Below are 15,361 nucleotides of genomic sequence, written 5' to 3' on the forward strand. Positions count from 1 at the left end.
TAGAATATTAGTATTATAATTGATCTAATATTCTGTAAGAGTAATAAAACCTTAATCTTACCTACCAGACCTTTACATTTTTTCTTGACTAGCTGAAATTGGCTCATGAGTGCTGTGCAGCTTACGATAAAATAAAAAATAAATACAAATACGTCTGATCAACGTCTGCGGTCACTCATGTTGTACTGTAAATAAAAAGTGATAAGACACATTTATATACTTGTGGAATACTTTATACAAAATTCATTAAATGGAATGTTTACATGGTGAGGACATTTCAGACAGTACAAAGAAAACATCACAAAAACGCAGTTACTGTGACTGATATATTGTACTATTGCAGTGACTTAATGATAGTACAAGGGTTAACAAATAATATAGAAATAATAAAAAAAAGTGAACACTTGCAACTTGGCACAAGGAACGTGTGTATTGTATTGGCTATATACCAATAAGATGAATTATTCACAAAGGATAATAAACTGTAACAGAGGAATGTGAGTTTGGGATTTCTACAGGGTGTGATCGCTTCAAAAATGTGCACACATTAAGGTTATCATATTATAGCAACATCCATCCTTCACTAAGAGTAACATTTTCATTTTCTTCCATCAGTTAGGAACAAATTCACTGGCACACGTCTCACTGTATATATGACTCTTATCCATAAAACTGAAACATATCTTACAATACAGTGATTGACATCATTCCGAACTATTAAAGAGGAATTAAGGATTAACATTTACAAAACACCAGAAGAAAAAGAACACAAAAAAATAACAGACTGTAAAGAAAACCCAGCCTAGATATAGAACGTCTGCGATATCATCAAAAGATAAAAAGTACAAAATGATAAGGAACATCACTTGGAAAACTTATTTGACATCATGGGCAGAGAAGTAGCCAATACTCATCGCTGAGAGCCGAAGGAACTACGAGGATTAAAAAACAAAAGATTAAAAAGATACATATTTTATTTGTTTTTGTTTTTTTTTCACCAAAGTAAGGCCACTCATAGGAAGAGTAGAAGAAAACAGAGCAGGATATATGTAAACCATAAGTAATTCTACACTCCTTATCAACTCAGCAGCTGAGGAGCTTGTGTTCAGATATCCTTTTTTTGGAAGAAAAAGTTGTGACCTGAAAAGTTCAACAAGTAATATTTCTTTACCATAAATGAACAACTCTAAAAGACGGTTATCACTATTGTAAGTCAATGATGCAAAAGTCATTTCATAACAGACACTAGGTTGTCACTTGAGGGTGTGTATCTCATCTTGTAAAGAACCTCTGTGCAGCGACACAGCAACGGCTGTGCAAATTCTCAGACACGCCCTTCTGGCAAACACGTCTGTCGCCAGCAGTAAACAACATTTTAAATCATGGGACAGACAAAAATAAATATGTATAAAAAAAATAAATAAAATGGCTGCACCATCACGATTATACAAGTTTTATATGGAGCTGATACTTAGAAATAAATCTGGCCAGGGTTAATGTTCACACTTTTGGTCTAATTTCTCATGAGGTTTTGATTTGAATTGCATTGTTCTTCATTTTGACCACTATATTATCTACTGATCGTGTCACTGCTTCGTCTTTCCTGGGGATACAGGAATAGAAACTTAACTTAGCAAGGCACACATTTGACTGAACAATCCTTGAAATTAAGGGGTCAAATTAAGGATTATTAGTTTAAGTACCTTCTATTGACACATTAACTGTACAAGCTTAACTTCATCAGCTTCACTTCCGCCCTATTATATTAATAATTAACAGACCATAAAAAAACTAGGACTGTCTCCTAGCCACCAAACATCCATTCGTCAAACAAAAGACCCTTTTATGAGATAAACCATACAGTGTTTTCACATTTACTCAATCCATCATAGTGGAGTTACAAGAGGGCATTCAAACAACCTTTTTTTTTTTTTTACTTCCCACATTCACAGTTTGTAGAGTGTAAGGCATCAAACACACGGCCTCGGTTTGAGGGGTTAAGTTGGGGTTATTGCACAACAACACTTAGGAGGTGTGGGAACTTATGTGGGCCCTCCAGTGAGGCCTGGCATCCTGGCACTGATGAGGAGAAAAGTGAAAAAAAAAAGGATAAATGACTGAGTGAGTGGTTACTGCGCAGTGAAACAGCTGGTGAGTGTGAAGGTTGAGTGAGCCAGTGTCTGTGTGGTTGTGTGCCGTACAGTAGCTCGGTAAATAACGAGTGTTTGAGGAACACGGAGAGTGAGTGTTTGTCTAAAATACCCGGTGTGAATGTGACAGTGTGTCGGTGAACTTGGCAAGGCGCCACCAAACAGTCAACAGCAGCTAAGACACATCAAAGGTCTAAGAAAGAGTCCACATGCCCGTCTACGGAAAGTCTTTCTCCCTCCTATCCAGCTCTCCTCATCTGCCCTCTTCGGCCGAACGAATCTCTGACTTCAGCCTCACAAACTCCTTGGCCACGTCGTCGTTGGAGCGCTGGGAGAGGATTCGCATGGCGGTGAGGCCTGTGTCGTCCATTTGGATGCGTTGGCCAAGCGGGCACCAGCAGGCGCAGTTGCCCTTTGCCATGATGTCTCTTAATTGTATCACGGCCAAGCCGACCACTCTGTCGGCGCGGCCGAAACAGTAGTCTTTGACGCAGACCTGCAGCTCGTAGCACTCGAAGCCCTCCTGGTTACCAAGAACACTGTGAGGAGAGAACACAGAGGTTCGAACGTTTAGTCGTTCAACAACAGAACAGCAGCTCGGTTACATAAGACGTTTCTATCAAGCATCTCAATGATAACAGTAGATGCTCTAGATTTCAGTAGGGCATCATTATTATTGAGTCATCTGATGATCATTTGATAAGATAAACATTGATTTGCGAAGTTGAAACCAGAAATGTATTCAAAGTCATCATATTTGTATAATTTGTACAGATTTCAGTGGGTTTTTTTTGTACTTACAAACTGAAGCTCTCATTGAACTTTGGAGACCAGCTGTTGTTCTTGGATTTGGTCTGGAATTTGCGCTTCTTGTTGCTGAGGTGAGGCCCAATTATGGTGATCTCCACGAAGGGTCGGAACATGCCGGACGTCTGCCATTTTAAATCATTAGCTCCCACAACTAAATGTGTAAAAAAAAACACACGCACACAGAGAGGAAGAGGATGATATCATGAGATGGCACTTGGCCAAAAATGCTACATATTTAGCTTCATGTTATGAAGACTCAAACAGACCTTTGACCGTCACTTTACGCTCCCCATTCCCAGGATGAGTGTGCAGCTCGATCTGGACAGACACTTCTCCTATTGACTTGTCCACGCCTGAACCTGAACCCAAACACATAAATGAGCTTACATTTGGCCCGATAAAGTAAAAAAAAAACTTTGATTGATAATGCAGAGTCAGTATGAGAAAGGGAATATTGGAATTAGAGGTTGGGTTTAGAGTTGACCTTCCCACCTGAGCGACACGGGGAGAAAACCAAAATGTACAAAAGGAGAGGGGCTGGGAAAGAAGAGGAGGGCTGGCAAATCAATGAAACCTACCCCTGCTGGGCTGTATTTTTTCATTGGGAGTTAACCTAATACCCTTTCCATTGTGCACTGGCACAGAGGCAGCACAGGAGATAAAGAGAAGACAGTAATACCATGTCAGCATTGAAAACACTTTAAACACAAAATACAGGCGCAAACCTAAAAGAGGGGCTATTCAGTGAAAATACACACTCATAGTGCCCTCTACTGGCCTACCATGGAAAATTCACTCCTTCCATATCCTTTTAGATGTATTATTAGGCAGTAGTGTGAACTACCTTGTCCATGTTGGGTGGTCACAAAGGTCTTGATGAGTGTGTCTGTTGTCTGAGTGTAGAGGGACAGGGCGTGGCGTAGTGACGACAGCTCAGGACTCTTCTCCAGGAATGCCTTCTTCAACCCGTTGCCCCCTGCATGGAAGTATTGCTGCAAAGAAACAGATGAGTCTGCACATGAACTACTTGGAGGTGCATTATATTTTAGTCAAGAATATAAGGAATTATTTTAGTTTTTTACAATGAAGTCAAGTGATTGCATTCAAGTGATTGCATTCTAAATACAATCAATAATTGTGGCAGCAAAAACTGTCAAAATAAGGTTCAAGTTGAAGACAGCCAGAATTCTCCTTTTATTTTGAAAAACATCACTGCACTTCCCCGATTTGAAACCAGAGCAGAAACTCAAGGTTAGGTTTAACAACAACAGAATTCATTTTTCCAAAATGATCTAGCCAACTCGTTAATCCTGCTTTATAAAATTCACCTCCCGTTCCATCCACTTTACCCTCCACACACTTTTCCCCCGGCCTGTTAAATCAGATAACTTAAGGCCACAACCTGCTTACATAACCTCTCAGGGTACCTGATTAATGGATGAATAGTTGATGAGGCTAATTTGACCCGTCTACCCTCCGTCCTAATGAAACCAAAACCTGCAGTATAAACTGACCTTGATAGTGTCCAGTGCCACGTCCATGACAGCACACTGCCTGGGAGACAGGCTTTTAGCCTCCCCCGCCATGTGATCCTGCACATCCAAATGATGAGCGAGGAGATGAGTTAATTCCACAAAAATAGATTCACGTTCTCTCAGTGTAATTTTTCCAGTCAGAGTCAGAGTTTGGTAAAACTGAGTCAAAGCATGGAATTAAACATATGAAGGCTTTCTGATACCTTGAGTTTGGAGAGCTGACCCAGTTCTTTTGCAGCTGAGAGAATCTGTGCTCCCTGAAAACAAAAACAAAAAAGAGAAAAGATCAGAGTTAAGTCAGTATCTGAAATGCTGAGGCAAACACAGACATTAGGCTGGTGATGTTAAACACTGTTGAGCTTACAAAGGTATCGTTGCCCTGCGGCAGGACAATAGTCTTCTCCAGGCTGCTCATTACGATCCTCCACAGCTCCTTGAGCACACGCTTCAACACCGTCTTTTCACATACGGTAGCGAACAGTGTCAGCCTACAAAACACACATGGATAGAAATACACACAAGTCGATGAGACATCTAGATTGCAGAAAGTGCCGGGGTGTGTTTACCCTAATTGGTCTATTTCTGAAATGGATTTCTGCAAGCTCAAATTAAAGGACAAAGATTTAAAACACAGAAGAAGAAAAAAAATAGGACAGAAATACATGAATAGACGTGGCTGCAATTGCCAATATCGTCAAAACGTCCAAAGTCTTGGTTGATTCACTCACTTTCCATCCAGAAAATCCATGAGTGGTCGTAGCATGTTGTCGGAGTCGGCCTCCACTTGGTTTTTGTTGTTGGCGTTGAGCGGTCCTTTGATCTGGTACAGCAGAGATGCCATCTGTCGCATACAATCATTGATACGATTCTGGAAACTGGAGATAAAGAAAATGAACAATTATCAATTTATCAGTTAAGAATTATTTAATTTTGTGTGTGTGTCTTGGGGATTCAGGATTAGGCTACCTGTTCCCAAATGTGCTGCTGAGTTCATCCAGTACGTTGTTCAGCTTCACCTGCAGGTCGTTCAGTAAGTCACTGGCCTCGGTGTCCATCTGCAGAAAGGCAGGCAGAATCGAAGGAGTTGATTAGACGGGACGATTATTCACTTTAGGTCAAATATGTCAACTGAAAAAACTTCCCAACACTCTGCAAAATGCAGAGAAAATACTCTAAGGGAGAGCGAGTATGTGGCAGCTCTGTGAACATGAAGGACATAACAGCAGACTTTCATTTCATATCTGCAGCTTTGGGCCGAAATACCTCAAATTACCTTTGAACTTCTGAAAAGATGCACTTCAATGCAAAAGCTAGAAGCTACATATGGCTTCAATAAGCGAGAACTTCAATAAGCAGCGTCTCATGCTTCATACCAAGGGACACTAAAGCAATAAGAGAAGCATGTTGTTTCCATTCTCCTGTAGCAGAACATGTCCATCACAAACCATGACTGTAGAAAAAAAAGCTTAAAATTGACACGCACACAGCCAAAACAAACCCACCTTTTTACCAGCAGTCTCCGACTTTTAATGGGAGCACGTTGAAGAAAAAAAGAAAAGTTTAAAAGACCGCAGGAGATGTGAGTCTCACAAGCACGGGGTGAGGGAACAAGTAGGGAAGTGAAAGATCCATAAATTACCTCCAGTATACCTAACCCAGGTATACTGCGGCATCATCTAAATAAGCACAGCCTGCGGGGGAGCTAAGCCGTATGGATGAAGCCATGGTGTGGCTCATTAAGTCAATGATCCAATGGGCTTTTGATACATGGCCTGTTACGGTCACATGGCACCATTAGTGAGGAGAAACTGAGAAAGGAAGGGAAGGCTTCGGGGGAGAAAAAGGCAGCTAGAAATGGATGGTGTTCTGTTTGTAATGTGCTGTATGTGTTTTGTAGAGTATTTTTGTGTGTGGGGATATTAATATGCAGGAGTTTGTACACCTGCACTCACCTTCACGTCTTCAAATAGACTTTCAGTCTACGACAGCACAGGCAGGTGGAGGGTGACACAAGACAACCTCAGTTAACTCAATGAAGTAACGTACCATTTGGGATTGGATGTTTATTTATAAGTATGAAGCTCTAGGGAGGATTGATGAAGCTCAAAGTGCCATGGCAGCAGAAAAACCTGAGTATGCACGTAACCTACCTTTTCTACAGGTGCATCCGTCTTTACGTGGTGGGAATGTTTTTGAGATGTTAAAAAAAGAAGAAAAAAAAGAAATAAAAATGAAAACTGTTCATAATTCTGTTCTGTTGTAAGAACACTTAGTCAAACAACCAGACATGAACAGAGAATTTTAAGAATTTCAAAGAACACATTGTGCTGTTTAACACTGGTATCCACCTTCTTCTCAGTCTATTGCAAACAAAAAAAAAGAGTTACAACGAAAACACAAATTAAAAAGTACAATAAAGAGTTCAGAAATAACCTCTGCTTAAGGGGAAATAAATGACCAGTTTTGAGGAAAGGCCAGGGAAAGTGCCACCAGAGTAAGGTGAAAATTCAAAGTGGAAATCACCACAGATGACGATAAAGAAACCGCATACAGTAAACTCCACCATGGTAACCACAGGGACGTCTTGTTTTAGTAGGACTGAGTATCACTGTGATGTTACTGGGAGTGGGAAAAACAGGGCGCACAAGAATGACTTGGACTGATTAAAAACCACTGCAACAAACCTCAACCTCAATTTTCTCCCCTTCTTCCCCTATTTCCTCCTCCTCCTCCTCCTCCTCCTCACTCTCCTCAAACTAGGAGGGCCAGTGAAAAGACAACACAAGATAACAACATAGTAAAATTAAGGTTCATAAATGTAAATACCACAACCATGTTCAATAAAGCTTGTTTCTTCAAGCTATTTTTTTGGGTGCACTGGAGCATATGCAGCCATGTATCACAAACATGTATGCATATGCAGTGAACTTGCCTGCCATGCTAGCATTCTATTGTTGCGCTAGAAAAGAAAGGAAAAACATAACTGATGACTTCACTCTCCAAAAAAGTGTTGTACTGCAAACCTACAAAGTAATTTGGCTCTTTGAGATGTTTTATTCTGTAATTATGCCGTACAAAATGTATTAGCATTAGTGCACTTCCTGCCTTGACATAGCTCTCTGGTGAGATAACCTTAGCCCTAGCTAAGCTAAAACTAAATCTACGGATAGGATTTCTGTCTTCTGTGCTGAAAATTATTCATTTCGATGAACTACTGACATTGTGGTGATTTAGTTTGTTATTTCATGTTACAAAATAAAGCTAAATTCAAAAATAAAATAAAAAAAGACTGCTAAAACTATTTATCTTAGCATATTGAAGTAGCTGCCATCTCAACTTTTTACTCTTGTAAACTGCAGTATTAGAAATAGTCAAGAAAGCTGAAACATTATTAAAAATATATATTTTTTTTCTTTTTTTGTGTGTACTGTAGGTTCCACAGCAAATTTCAGGGGCTAAAATATTTAGCCTAATAAGTGTTGCATTACAACATTTCTATTATTCAGTTTGCAGGCCAGCCTGAAAACTTTAGAGCCTTTTTTAAAGACAATTTTCTGCTCTTTTGCTTCAATTATGGTAAATCTGAAAGATAATGCTTAATGATGCTTCCTAAATTACTTAAGGGGAAAACAAATCCTGACTGACTTTTTGTGAGACGATACTGTAATCTGATGCTAACAATTAACCACTTAAATCTAGACACAAACTCTTATTTATCTCTCAAAGGAGCTCACGTGTAACATCCTTTCGTCTCCACCACACCATGAAATGACACTAACTAAACATTTGAATCATCTATTTATCTGCAACAAGCAACATCAGTGAAATAAAAACATAATGTGACTTCTCAAAACCACCAAAAGTAAAAGTTTAAATTAACCAGGTTCAGGAGTAGTAAAAGAAAATTCTATGTACAATTAGTCATCGAAGAAGAATTCCACCATGATTTCCTCCATTTTAACATTCACCCCCAGCGTTTGGCATTCAGCTGTGTATCATATTTTGTCAGGATAGCGCCAAAGGAGTGAGACTCATTCCCATTCAAGAAAAACAAGAGCCTTGCCATTCCACACAAAACACATCTTGTGACTGCCATATAATTCTGGTCCAAGGACACTCTCACGGGTTACTATCTATTCATCTGCTGGAACTGATTTCCCAGCTGATTGATGAGCATGTTTGCAAGACAGTCTGAAAAGAAGACATTCTGTAAACTTGCTGTTCCAAAGGGATTCAGCCAAATACCTGCACAACTAAAGACATTCACATTAAACGACTTATACTTTGTCTTTGGTACTAATCAGTATTAAAGTCGCTAGACTAGAACAAGCTACAAGAGATGCTAAAGAGAGGTTGGCTGTGGAAGACCGTGGATCTACTAGGTTCTAAATTTGAGTTAAAACTACTAACAAATCTAATCTGTACCCACCATAGTCTTTGCTTCCTCATCTTCAGTTACGGCCTGCTGTCCAAGCCGGAGGAAGGGGAGGGGGGGATTAATACAGTGGTCCACCGCATGCCATTAAACTGATTAAACAACTGAAAGATGTACTTTCATATGGACAAATATCTGCCTTGCTCCGACCATGATGAAACCTACCTCCTCCTCCTCTCCTGCCTCCTCTTCCTCATCCATCACTTCTTCATTTTGCTTTAATTGTAAAGTAAACACACTGGTTCAAACTTTATCTACAGTGTCCAATAGCTGCAATCTTACAACATCACTAAAAAAAATACACTACAGCTACAATAAAACATGGCAGGGACTGAAAGCAGAGCAAAGTCACAGCTGACAGAGAGGCTATTGATCGTCCTTACTACAACTAGCTACACTAAAGGACACTAATGATTTCATTAAGTCAATGCCTCAATATTCTCTAACCTATTATGTAGCACAAGGTCTAATCTCTGTCAGTGTTGATCTATGGTGCAGCATCACATCAGGATGGCTTTGCTTTGTTCTAATCCACCACTACAAACCTACTTCACACGGTCTCAACTAACCCTACTGTACTGCACATACCCGTGCTTCCTCTCTTGCAATCTGATACACCAGAGACACAAACACAACTGTTTTACTGCACAACCACCCCTAAAATATGCTTGTGTAAGGCATTACCAGTGTCATAATGGACGCTGACATCCATCCAGTATAATTTCAGAGCACATTCAGTTTGTTTTCTCATCCACGCCGTTTGTCTTTAGACTTACCTGTTTGGCACCCATCGACTCAAACATCTTCTCCAGCTGGATCCTTAACTGCTGCACATTATTCATCAGGACACACGGCTGCAAGAGGACAGAGTGATTACACACATGTAGCAGGAACACAATATATAGTTTTGATTAACACAACTCTTGTGCATGAGCATCATTTAAAAAGAAGTAATGATGGACCCACTGGAGGCTCTGTCAAGTGTCAAAAACAATCCCCCAATTTTTATTGTATTTATAATATATTATATTATATATAATGTACAGCAGGAAACTAATAAGCAACCACAGCAGTGACTTTATTGTAGCAAATAAAGCATAAAATAAGGGCCACAAAATGCTGTGACACCACTTACGATCTTCTCTTTTTCGATATAAGTAGGAAAACTCTTGGTCAGAATGGCACTGTACTGCAGAAGAACCTTGGCAATGGTCTGTGAAAATAAAGAGGAAGAAAAACATTTAAACTGTAGATGGAACAACATTTAATTTGCAACAATTTAACATTTAACAAATCATTTCACATTACTTTAACAATGTTGACAGAGGGGATTGTATTACACTTTCGGGGAATATGTCTCAGATCATCTCTTCTAACTACAGTATTAGAAACATTCCCAAATGGCCCTTAATGTATTCTCTAGCATGCAGGAAAGCAAACCCCAAAACACTAAACTGTGCCATCCAATCGTCTCATGAGGGGAGTATTGTATCCAATTCAACATTTCTTTTTAAAAAGAAAATATTAAATTCCTTTTACAAAAAAGTAAATGTGCCCGCAGACAATGCTGTTGCTGTTTTATAATTTCCCTCATGATATATTTTTTGTAAGAAAATTCGCAGCTGGATGCTGCTACCATCATGATCATTGACAGTCACTTCATTTATCAATTATCATCATCATTTTTCTGTAGCTCCTGTAAAGGCTCTGCGTTGTCCAAGTCAAACACTTTTACAGTGTGATGCATTTGAGAGCGGGTTTTAGGTTTCACCTTCTAGGGAGGAGTGTTTACCTTGGAGAAGCGGCGGCTGTACTGGGCCATGACATTAGGGTCAGGACATTCCAATTTCCTGATGATCTCAAAGCTCTGGTTGAGCTGGGTGAAGATGTCCACCACAGAGCAGGAGAACAGAGCATGCTCAGACGTCTGCTGGAACTGAGACATACACAGTATTCAGTTTATTAACTATAAACACTATCATTATACTGTACAGAGACAGACTTTTATGATAACATATCCTCCTTGGCAGAGTTAACACCATGTCAATGGTCAACTTTTTCTTACTCCATCTTTTTTGTCTCTCTCCAGGGCTCCATGCATAAACTCCATAGATACATCTTCATTTTCATCCAGCCACTGGAGCACAAACTGTAGGAACCATCTACATGGGAAGATAAAGACAATCACAGTTGTCATTGTGTTACTAGTGAATTATCCCCAACTAACTGGAGTTAGGATCAATCAATTAATTAACTGGATGTTCAAAAAGAAGTGCTTACGATGGGTAGTCGGGGACAATGCCTTTAAAGTTTGGCAGCTCCTTAACATATTCATTGTAGAGCCACTTGACCTTGAAGTGCAGGTTCATGTAGTCGGTGCTTTTACACAGCCTGTGCTTCTCGTGCTCTGCACATTCAAAGACATGAAGAAAAGCTTGTGAGCACTGTGATGAGTTTATGCCAGAGAGTGGGAGAGATCCATCAAAATGCAGGTTCAAGGTTAGGATCAAGGGTATTTAGTGGGGCGGCGTTTAGCGTTTAGCAGCCGCCCAATGTGCAAAGGCTCAGTCCTTGCTGCGGAAGCCCAGGAAGCCCACAGCTCTTCAGCTGTTTTTGTCAAATAAAGCTTGAAAAGGCCCAAAAAAATAATCTTAAAAGGATCAAAGGTATTTAGGCCCTGACTCATACTGCGGACCAAAAGTCACGATATCTCTGCTTCAGCTGCTTTGATTTGGACCCTTATTTTGAAAATGTGTTTACAGGCAATGTTAATCCTAATTTTAAGATTAAACTGGAATCTCTGGCTAGTTATTCTTAATTTAAATAATAACTAAATTAAGTATCCCCTTAAAAAGACATAAAATAAATATAAAAGGACCTCTGATGGTCCTATATTCAGACAAAGATGGAGAAATACACACACACACTCTATAATTCCATTTTCAGTATTCGCCCAGAGATTTACATACGTGACTTGACAGTGACACTGGTCAGTACTTCATTTATTATAAGTGTTTACTCACGTGTTCAAATTTTAATTGCAATGACTGCATTAAGATCATCAACATGAATTCTGAGTAAGCAATAATCATAAATAGATCCAATTTAACCAGGCACTTTAGCCTCCTTTTAGTGACCCACTAGAAACTACTACTCCTCATGTGGAGCAAAATCTCTCAGGAATTATTCCATCTCTGAACACATTTTCAATTACTTTTTATATTAATGCATGACTGAAAATGCAGGGTACTTCTCTCTGTACTGTAGTATGTGAAACAGATATTTCACAGCGATAGCCTCTATAGGGGATTCATCTTGAGGACAAGGGCTGGGATAAAAAGTGACTGCCTCTGGGGACTGGTGGTGCTGTACAGCATAGGAAAAAAAAAATCACAGAGAAGCTCCTGGGAGACATAAGCAGCTTTCAAACCCTGCGGTTATTATTTCGCTCTTTTCACCTCTTCCATACAATTGTATCATTTCTTCCAGAGAACTTCTTCTAATATTACAACGAGTTTATGGTATGGCTCTACTACAGGGTACTGCAGAAACATATATGTATGTACATGACAATGCCTGCAGTATTAACACAACATTTAGACAATGTTTGGTAATATATTTGGAGATGGGATGGAGTTGCTGGTCTTTAAATGTAATGCATAAAATGACTAGCTAGGAAATGAGATGTTTAATACCAAAATAATTAAACAAAGTAACATAAAATGACATCACAAACTAAAAGGTTTCATTTAAAAAAGAGTGAAAACTTTTCTTCTCATATTACCAATATGAAAACATTAAAAAAACTAATAATAAACCAGCAAACAACCAGTGGAATAGTGGATATATGAAACTGAGTGTGACCCACCTTCCATGGCATACTTCATATCCTGAGCAAACAATGTCCACATGACCTCCGCCGACACCTTCCCTACGCTCAGTTCTTGAGGGAATCTGAGAGAGAGGCGACAGTTTAAAACTGAGTTTTGTGACCAAACAAATGAAAAGTGATTTAAGCAAACATATTACTAAAAAGTCAGAATCGGGTGTTAAGAAACCAGCTTGTTACTAACTGGTTGAGCACAGGCGTGTAGGAATTCCTGTCCTCTTCAATGATGGAGACGATGAGCATGATGAGTTTTGGCCAAAAATCCAAGTTCTTGATGCTTGGACCCTGCTCCTCCAGCGGGACCTCCTCCTTGCTCTAGATTAGAACACAACACAGTGAGTTGCTAAAAAAATAGAGACTGGATAAACACAATCAGTATAATAGATTTTACGTCTCTCCTTAGTATACATGTAGTCACTGTAATGCCTGGCGATGATTAAAGGCAGTTTGACTTGCCACAGTTGGATGATTAGTTACTCACTGTGTCAATAGGTTGGTACTGTCTGCTGTACAGCTCGTGGCAGTTGTTGAAGATGTAGTCGTATGTAGAGTTGAGGCAAGCTTTGACACAGTCTCTCACCACCTGGCTGGCTCTGGGTGGGGACTGTAGTTCCTGCACCTGAACATGAGATAGAGATAGTAATACTGGCTGTGAGTGACTGCAAACAATCCTGTATAGTACCTAGAGTATCTACAAACAATACATATGGAAGACTGTCCATCTAATTTATCGGGCGGATGGCAAAGACAAAATGTCCCATTTAAACAATTGGCTGATTTGCTGAGATCGTACAGGGAATCAAAGATACAATGCATGAAATGCTGTTAGCTACCTTCATCCTGAAGAAGGTGATGCTGGTTAGGAGGTCCACGGTGGATTTTAAATCCTGCAGTCGATCCTTGCTGCTGGCAGGAAAGTGGTTCTACAGAGGAAATTAAGTTTTGTTTACTCAACTCAATATAATTAATGACACTTATCAGCTCCAGCTCTGTTTGACTGTAAACTGGATTGTTATTACAGTTTATTCTTGCAGGCAGACATTAAGTAAAAGCCAAACGTAGATTTACCATTTTAAGTGGTGTGGTGATGTGATTTGACATTTAAATTTAACTTTGCATGTCAAGTGAAAATAAATAAGATCATTATGAACACTGCTAAAGCAATATTTCAATGTTAAGGCAACAATATCAATTTTGAGAACAATATATATTTATTAATGGGTGATATTTATTTAGTACATTCAAAATCTTACCCTGTAAGTTGAGAGGTCAATGCGCAAGGAGTTGTGTAGCTGGTCTAAAAGCTTGACAAAACGTTCTTTCTGTATGATAAATCAAAGAAAAAAAGAGATGAGAGATTATATATATATATATATATATATATATATGATAGAGATTATAATATACTGTAGGACAGTTTATGGTAGAAGTAGAGAAAGACAAAAATACAGAGATAAGACACATTTGTGTCTGTGTGAGTGTGTGTGTGTGTGTTTGTGTGTGTTTGTGCTAAAGTAATACAAACCCCAAAATTGGAGGCAGAAAAGCGGTCGGAGGCGGACACATTGGTGGAGGCGGTTGTGTGGGCGTAGAAGGCATTGATATTGGCCAGCAGGGTACTCATCACTGCAGGAACCCCGGGACACATGTACTTAGACGACAGACAGGCAAAGTGCCTGGAAAGAGAAGCAAAAGGAAAACTTGATAAAGAAGCAATACTCGGGCTTACAAAGACATTTCATTCATGGCTGTGCTTTTTATTTGGTCAGCCTGTGTCCTCTCAGGGGTCTTGTTTTCGCCTAATGATCCCTATTAGGAACGGCCATTTCATCTGCCCATCAGCTAGCAGGCACGTTTATGCTGAAGAATGGCCCATTGGAGTGTGCTTTCTGTGAATGATGGGCTCAGCTAACAGGCATCTGTATGGAGCATGACATTTCACGGAGACAAATCCATCCTCAGCCCATTTATAATTGATTTTCTTTCATTTGGAGGCCAACAGGGAACGACGACGGCATTGAGAGACACTTGGATATGAGAGCAAAATGCTCAGAAAGGGAGGGGGAGGATCAAGGGAGGGGGGTGAGGAGGTGACAAACACATTGACAGGTAGAGGGAGAGTTTTTTCTGTCTGTCAGACTCACGTCATGGCCTGGTAGATTGACTCAATCCCGTAGCGCATGGCGAACTCATCCACTATTTCTTGCGCCACATCGTCAAAGTAGACTTTCCACGCATCGTCTCCACGAGCTTCTGGGATTTTCACCACACCTTGGCCCAGCACGTCGGTCGAGTGGTGGAACAGGTTCTGTACAAAATACAGTGTGTTAATATCATCTGAAATTATAGATGTAAAGCAAGCAATATCCTGCGTGTTATCAACATAATGATGTAGGATACCTCATGCAAACAGGTGTACTGCACGTGATACGGAGCCACTTTCTCCTCTCCCTTGATCTCCACGTTGATTTGGAGGCGAATGGCACCTGACACAGCTGACTTGTCTGTCCTCTTCTCTGTAATTAAACACAAGTACACACAT

The 15,361-nt window shown here is 39.8% G+C and overlaps 1 protein-coding gene across 5 annotated transcripts in view; it reads right to left on the minus strand.

Annotated features, from left to right (window-relative positions):
• Nucleotides 1-211: 211 nt before the first annotated feature.
• The window catches only part of unc13bb (unc-13 homolog Bb (C. elegans)), a 63,058-nt gene continuing 47,908 nt past the window's right edge, over nucleotides 212-15,361 (minus strand). For 3 of the 5 annotated variants that reach the window (XM_027278601.1, XM_027278600.1, XM_027278599.1), the window contains 23 exons: nucleotides 15,220-15,335; nucleotides 14,964-15,127; nucleotides 14,345-14,495; nucleotides 14,073-14,141; nucleotides 13,653-13,742; nucleotides 13,301-13,438; nucleotides 13,004-13,134; nucleotides 12,799-12,884; nucleotides 11,211-11,337; nucleotides 10,996-11,092; nucleotides 10,723-10,866; nucleotides 10,066-10,143; nucleotides 9,707-9,784; nucleotides 5,462-5,550; nucleotides 5,224-5,370; nucleotides 4,860-4,983; nucleotides 4,699-4,752; nucleotides 4,475-4,552; nucleotides 3,805-3,952; nucleotides 3,539-3,595; nucleotides 3,227-3,319; nucleotides 2,952-3,111; nucleotides 212-2,689 (listed from right to left, as the gene is read on the minus strand). In XM_027278601.1, coding sequence (XP_027134402.1) covers nucleotides 2,404-2,689; nucleotides 2,952-3,111; nucleotides 3,227-3,319; nucleotides 3,539-3,595; nucleotides 3,805-3,952; nucleotides 4,475-4,552; nucleotides 4,699-4,752; nucleotides 4,860-4,983; nucleotides 5,224-5,370; nucleotides 5,462-5,550; nucleotides 9,707-9,784; nucleotides 10,066-10,143; nucleotides 10,723-10,866; nucleotides 10,996-11,092; nucleotides 11,211-11,337; nucleotides 12,799-12,884; nucleotides 13,004-13,134; nucleotides 13,301-13,438; nucleotides 13,653-13,742; nucleotides 14,073-14,141; nucleotides 14,345-14,495; nucleotides 14,964-15,127; nucleotides 15,220-15,335 — 2,705 coding nt within the window. In that variant the 3' untranslated portion in view covers nucleotides 212-2,403. The remainder of the gene's footprint in view (nucleotides 2,690-2,951; nucleotides 3,112-3,226; nucleotides 3,320-3,538; nucleotides 3,596-3,804; nucleotides 3,953-4,474; nucleotides 4,553-4,698; nucleotides 4,753-4,859; nucleotides 4,984-5,223; nucleotides 5,371-5,461; nucleotides 5,551-9,706; nucleotides 9,785-10,065; nucleotides 10,144-10,722; nucleotides 10,867-10,995; nucleotides 11,093-11,210; nucleotides 11,338-12,798; nucleotides 12,885-13,003; nucleotides 13,135-13,300; nucleotides 13,439-13,652; nucleotides 13,743-14,072; nucleotides 14,142-14,344; nucleotides 14,496-14,963; nucleotides 15,128-15,219; nucleotides 15,336-15,361) is intronic. The other 2 variants (XM_027278603.1, XM_027278602.1) reach the window with 1 other exon arrangement.

Source organism: Larimichthys crocea, chromosome IV (genome assembly GCF_000972845.2).
Source record: "Larimichthys crocea isolate SSNF chromosome IV, L_crocea_2.0, whole genome shotgun sequence".
Classification (NCBI taxonomy): Eukaryota; Metazoa; Chordata; class Actinopteri; family Sciaenidae; genus Larimichthys; species Larimichthys crocea.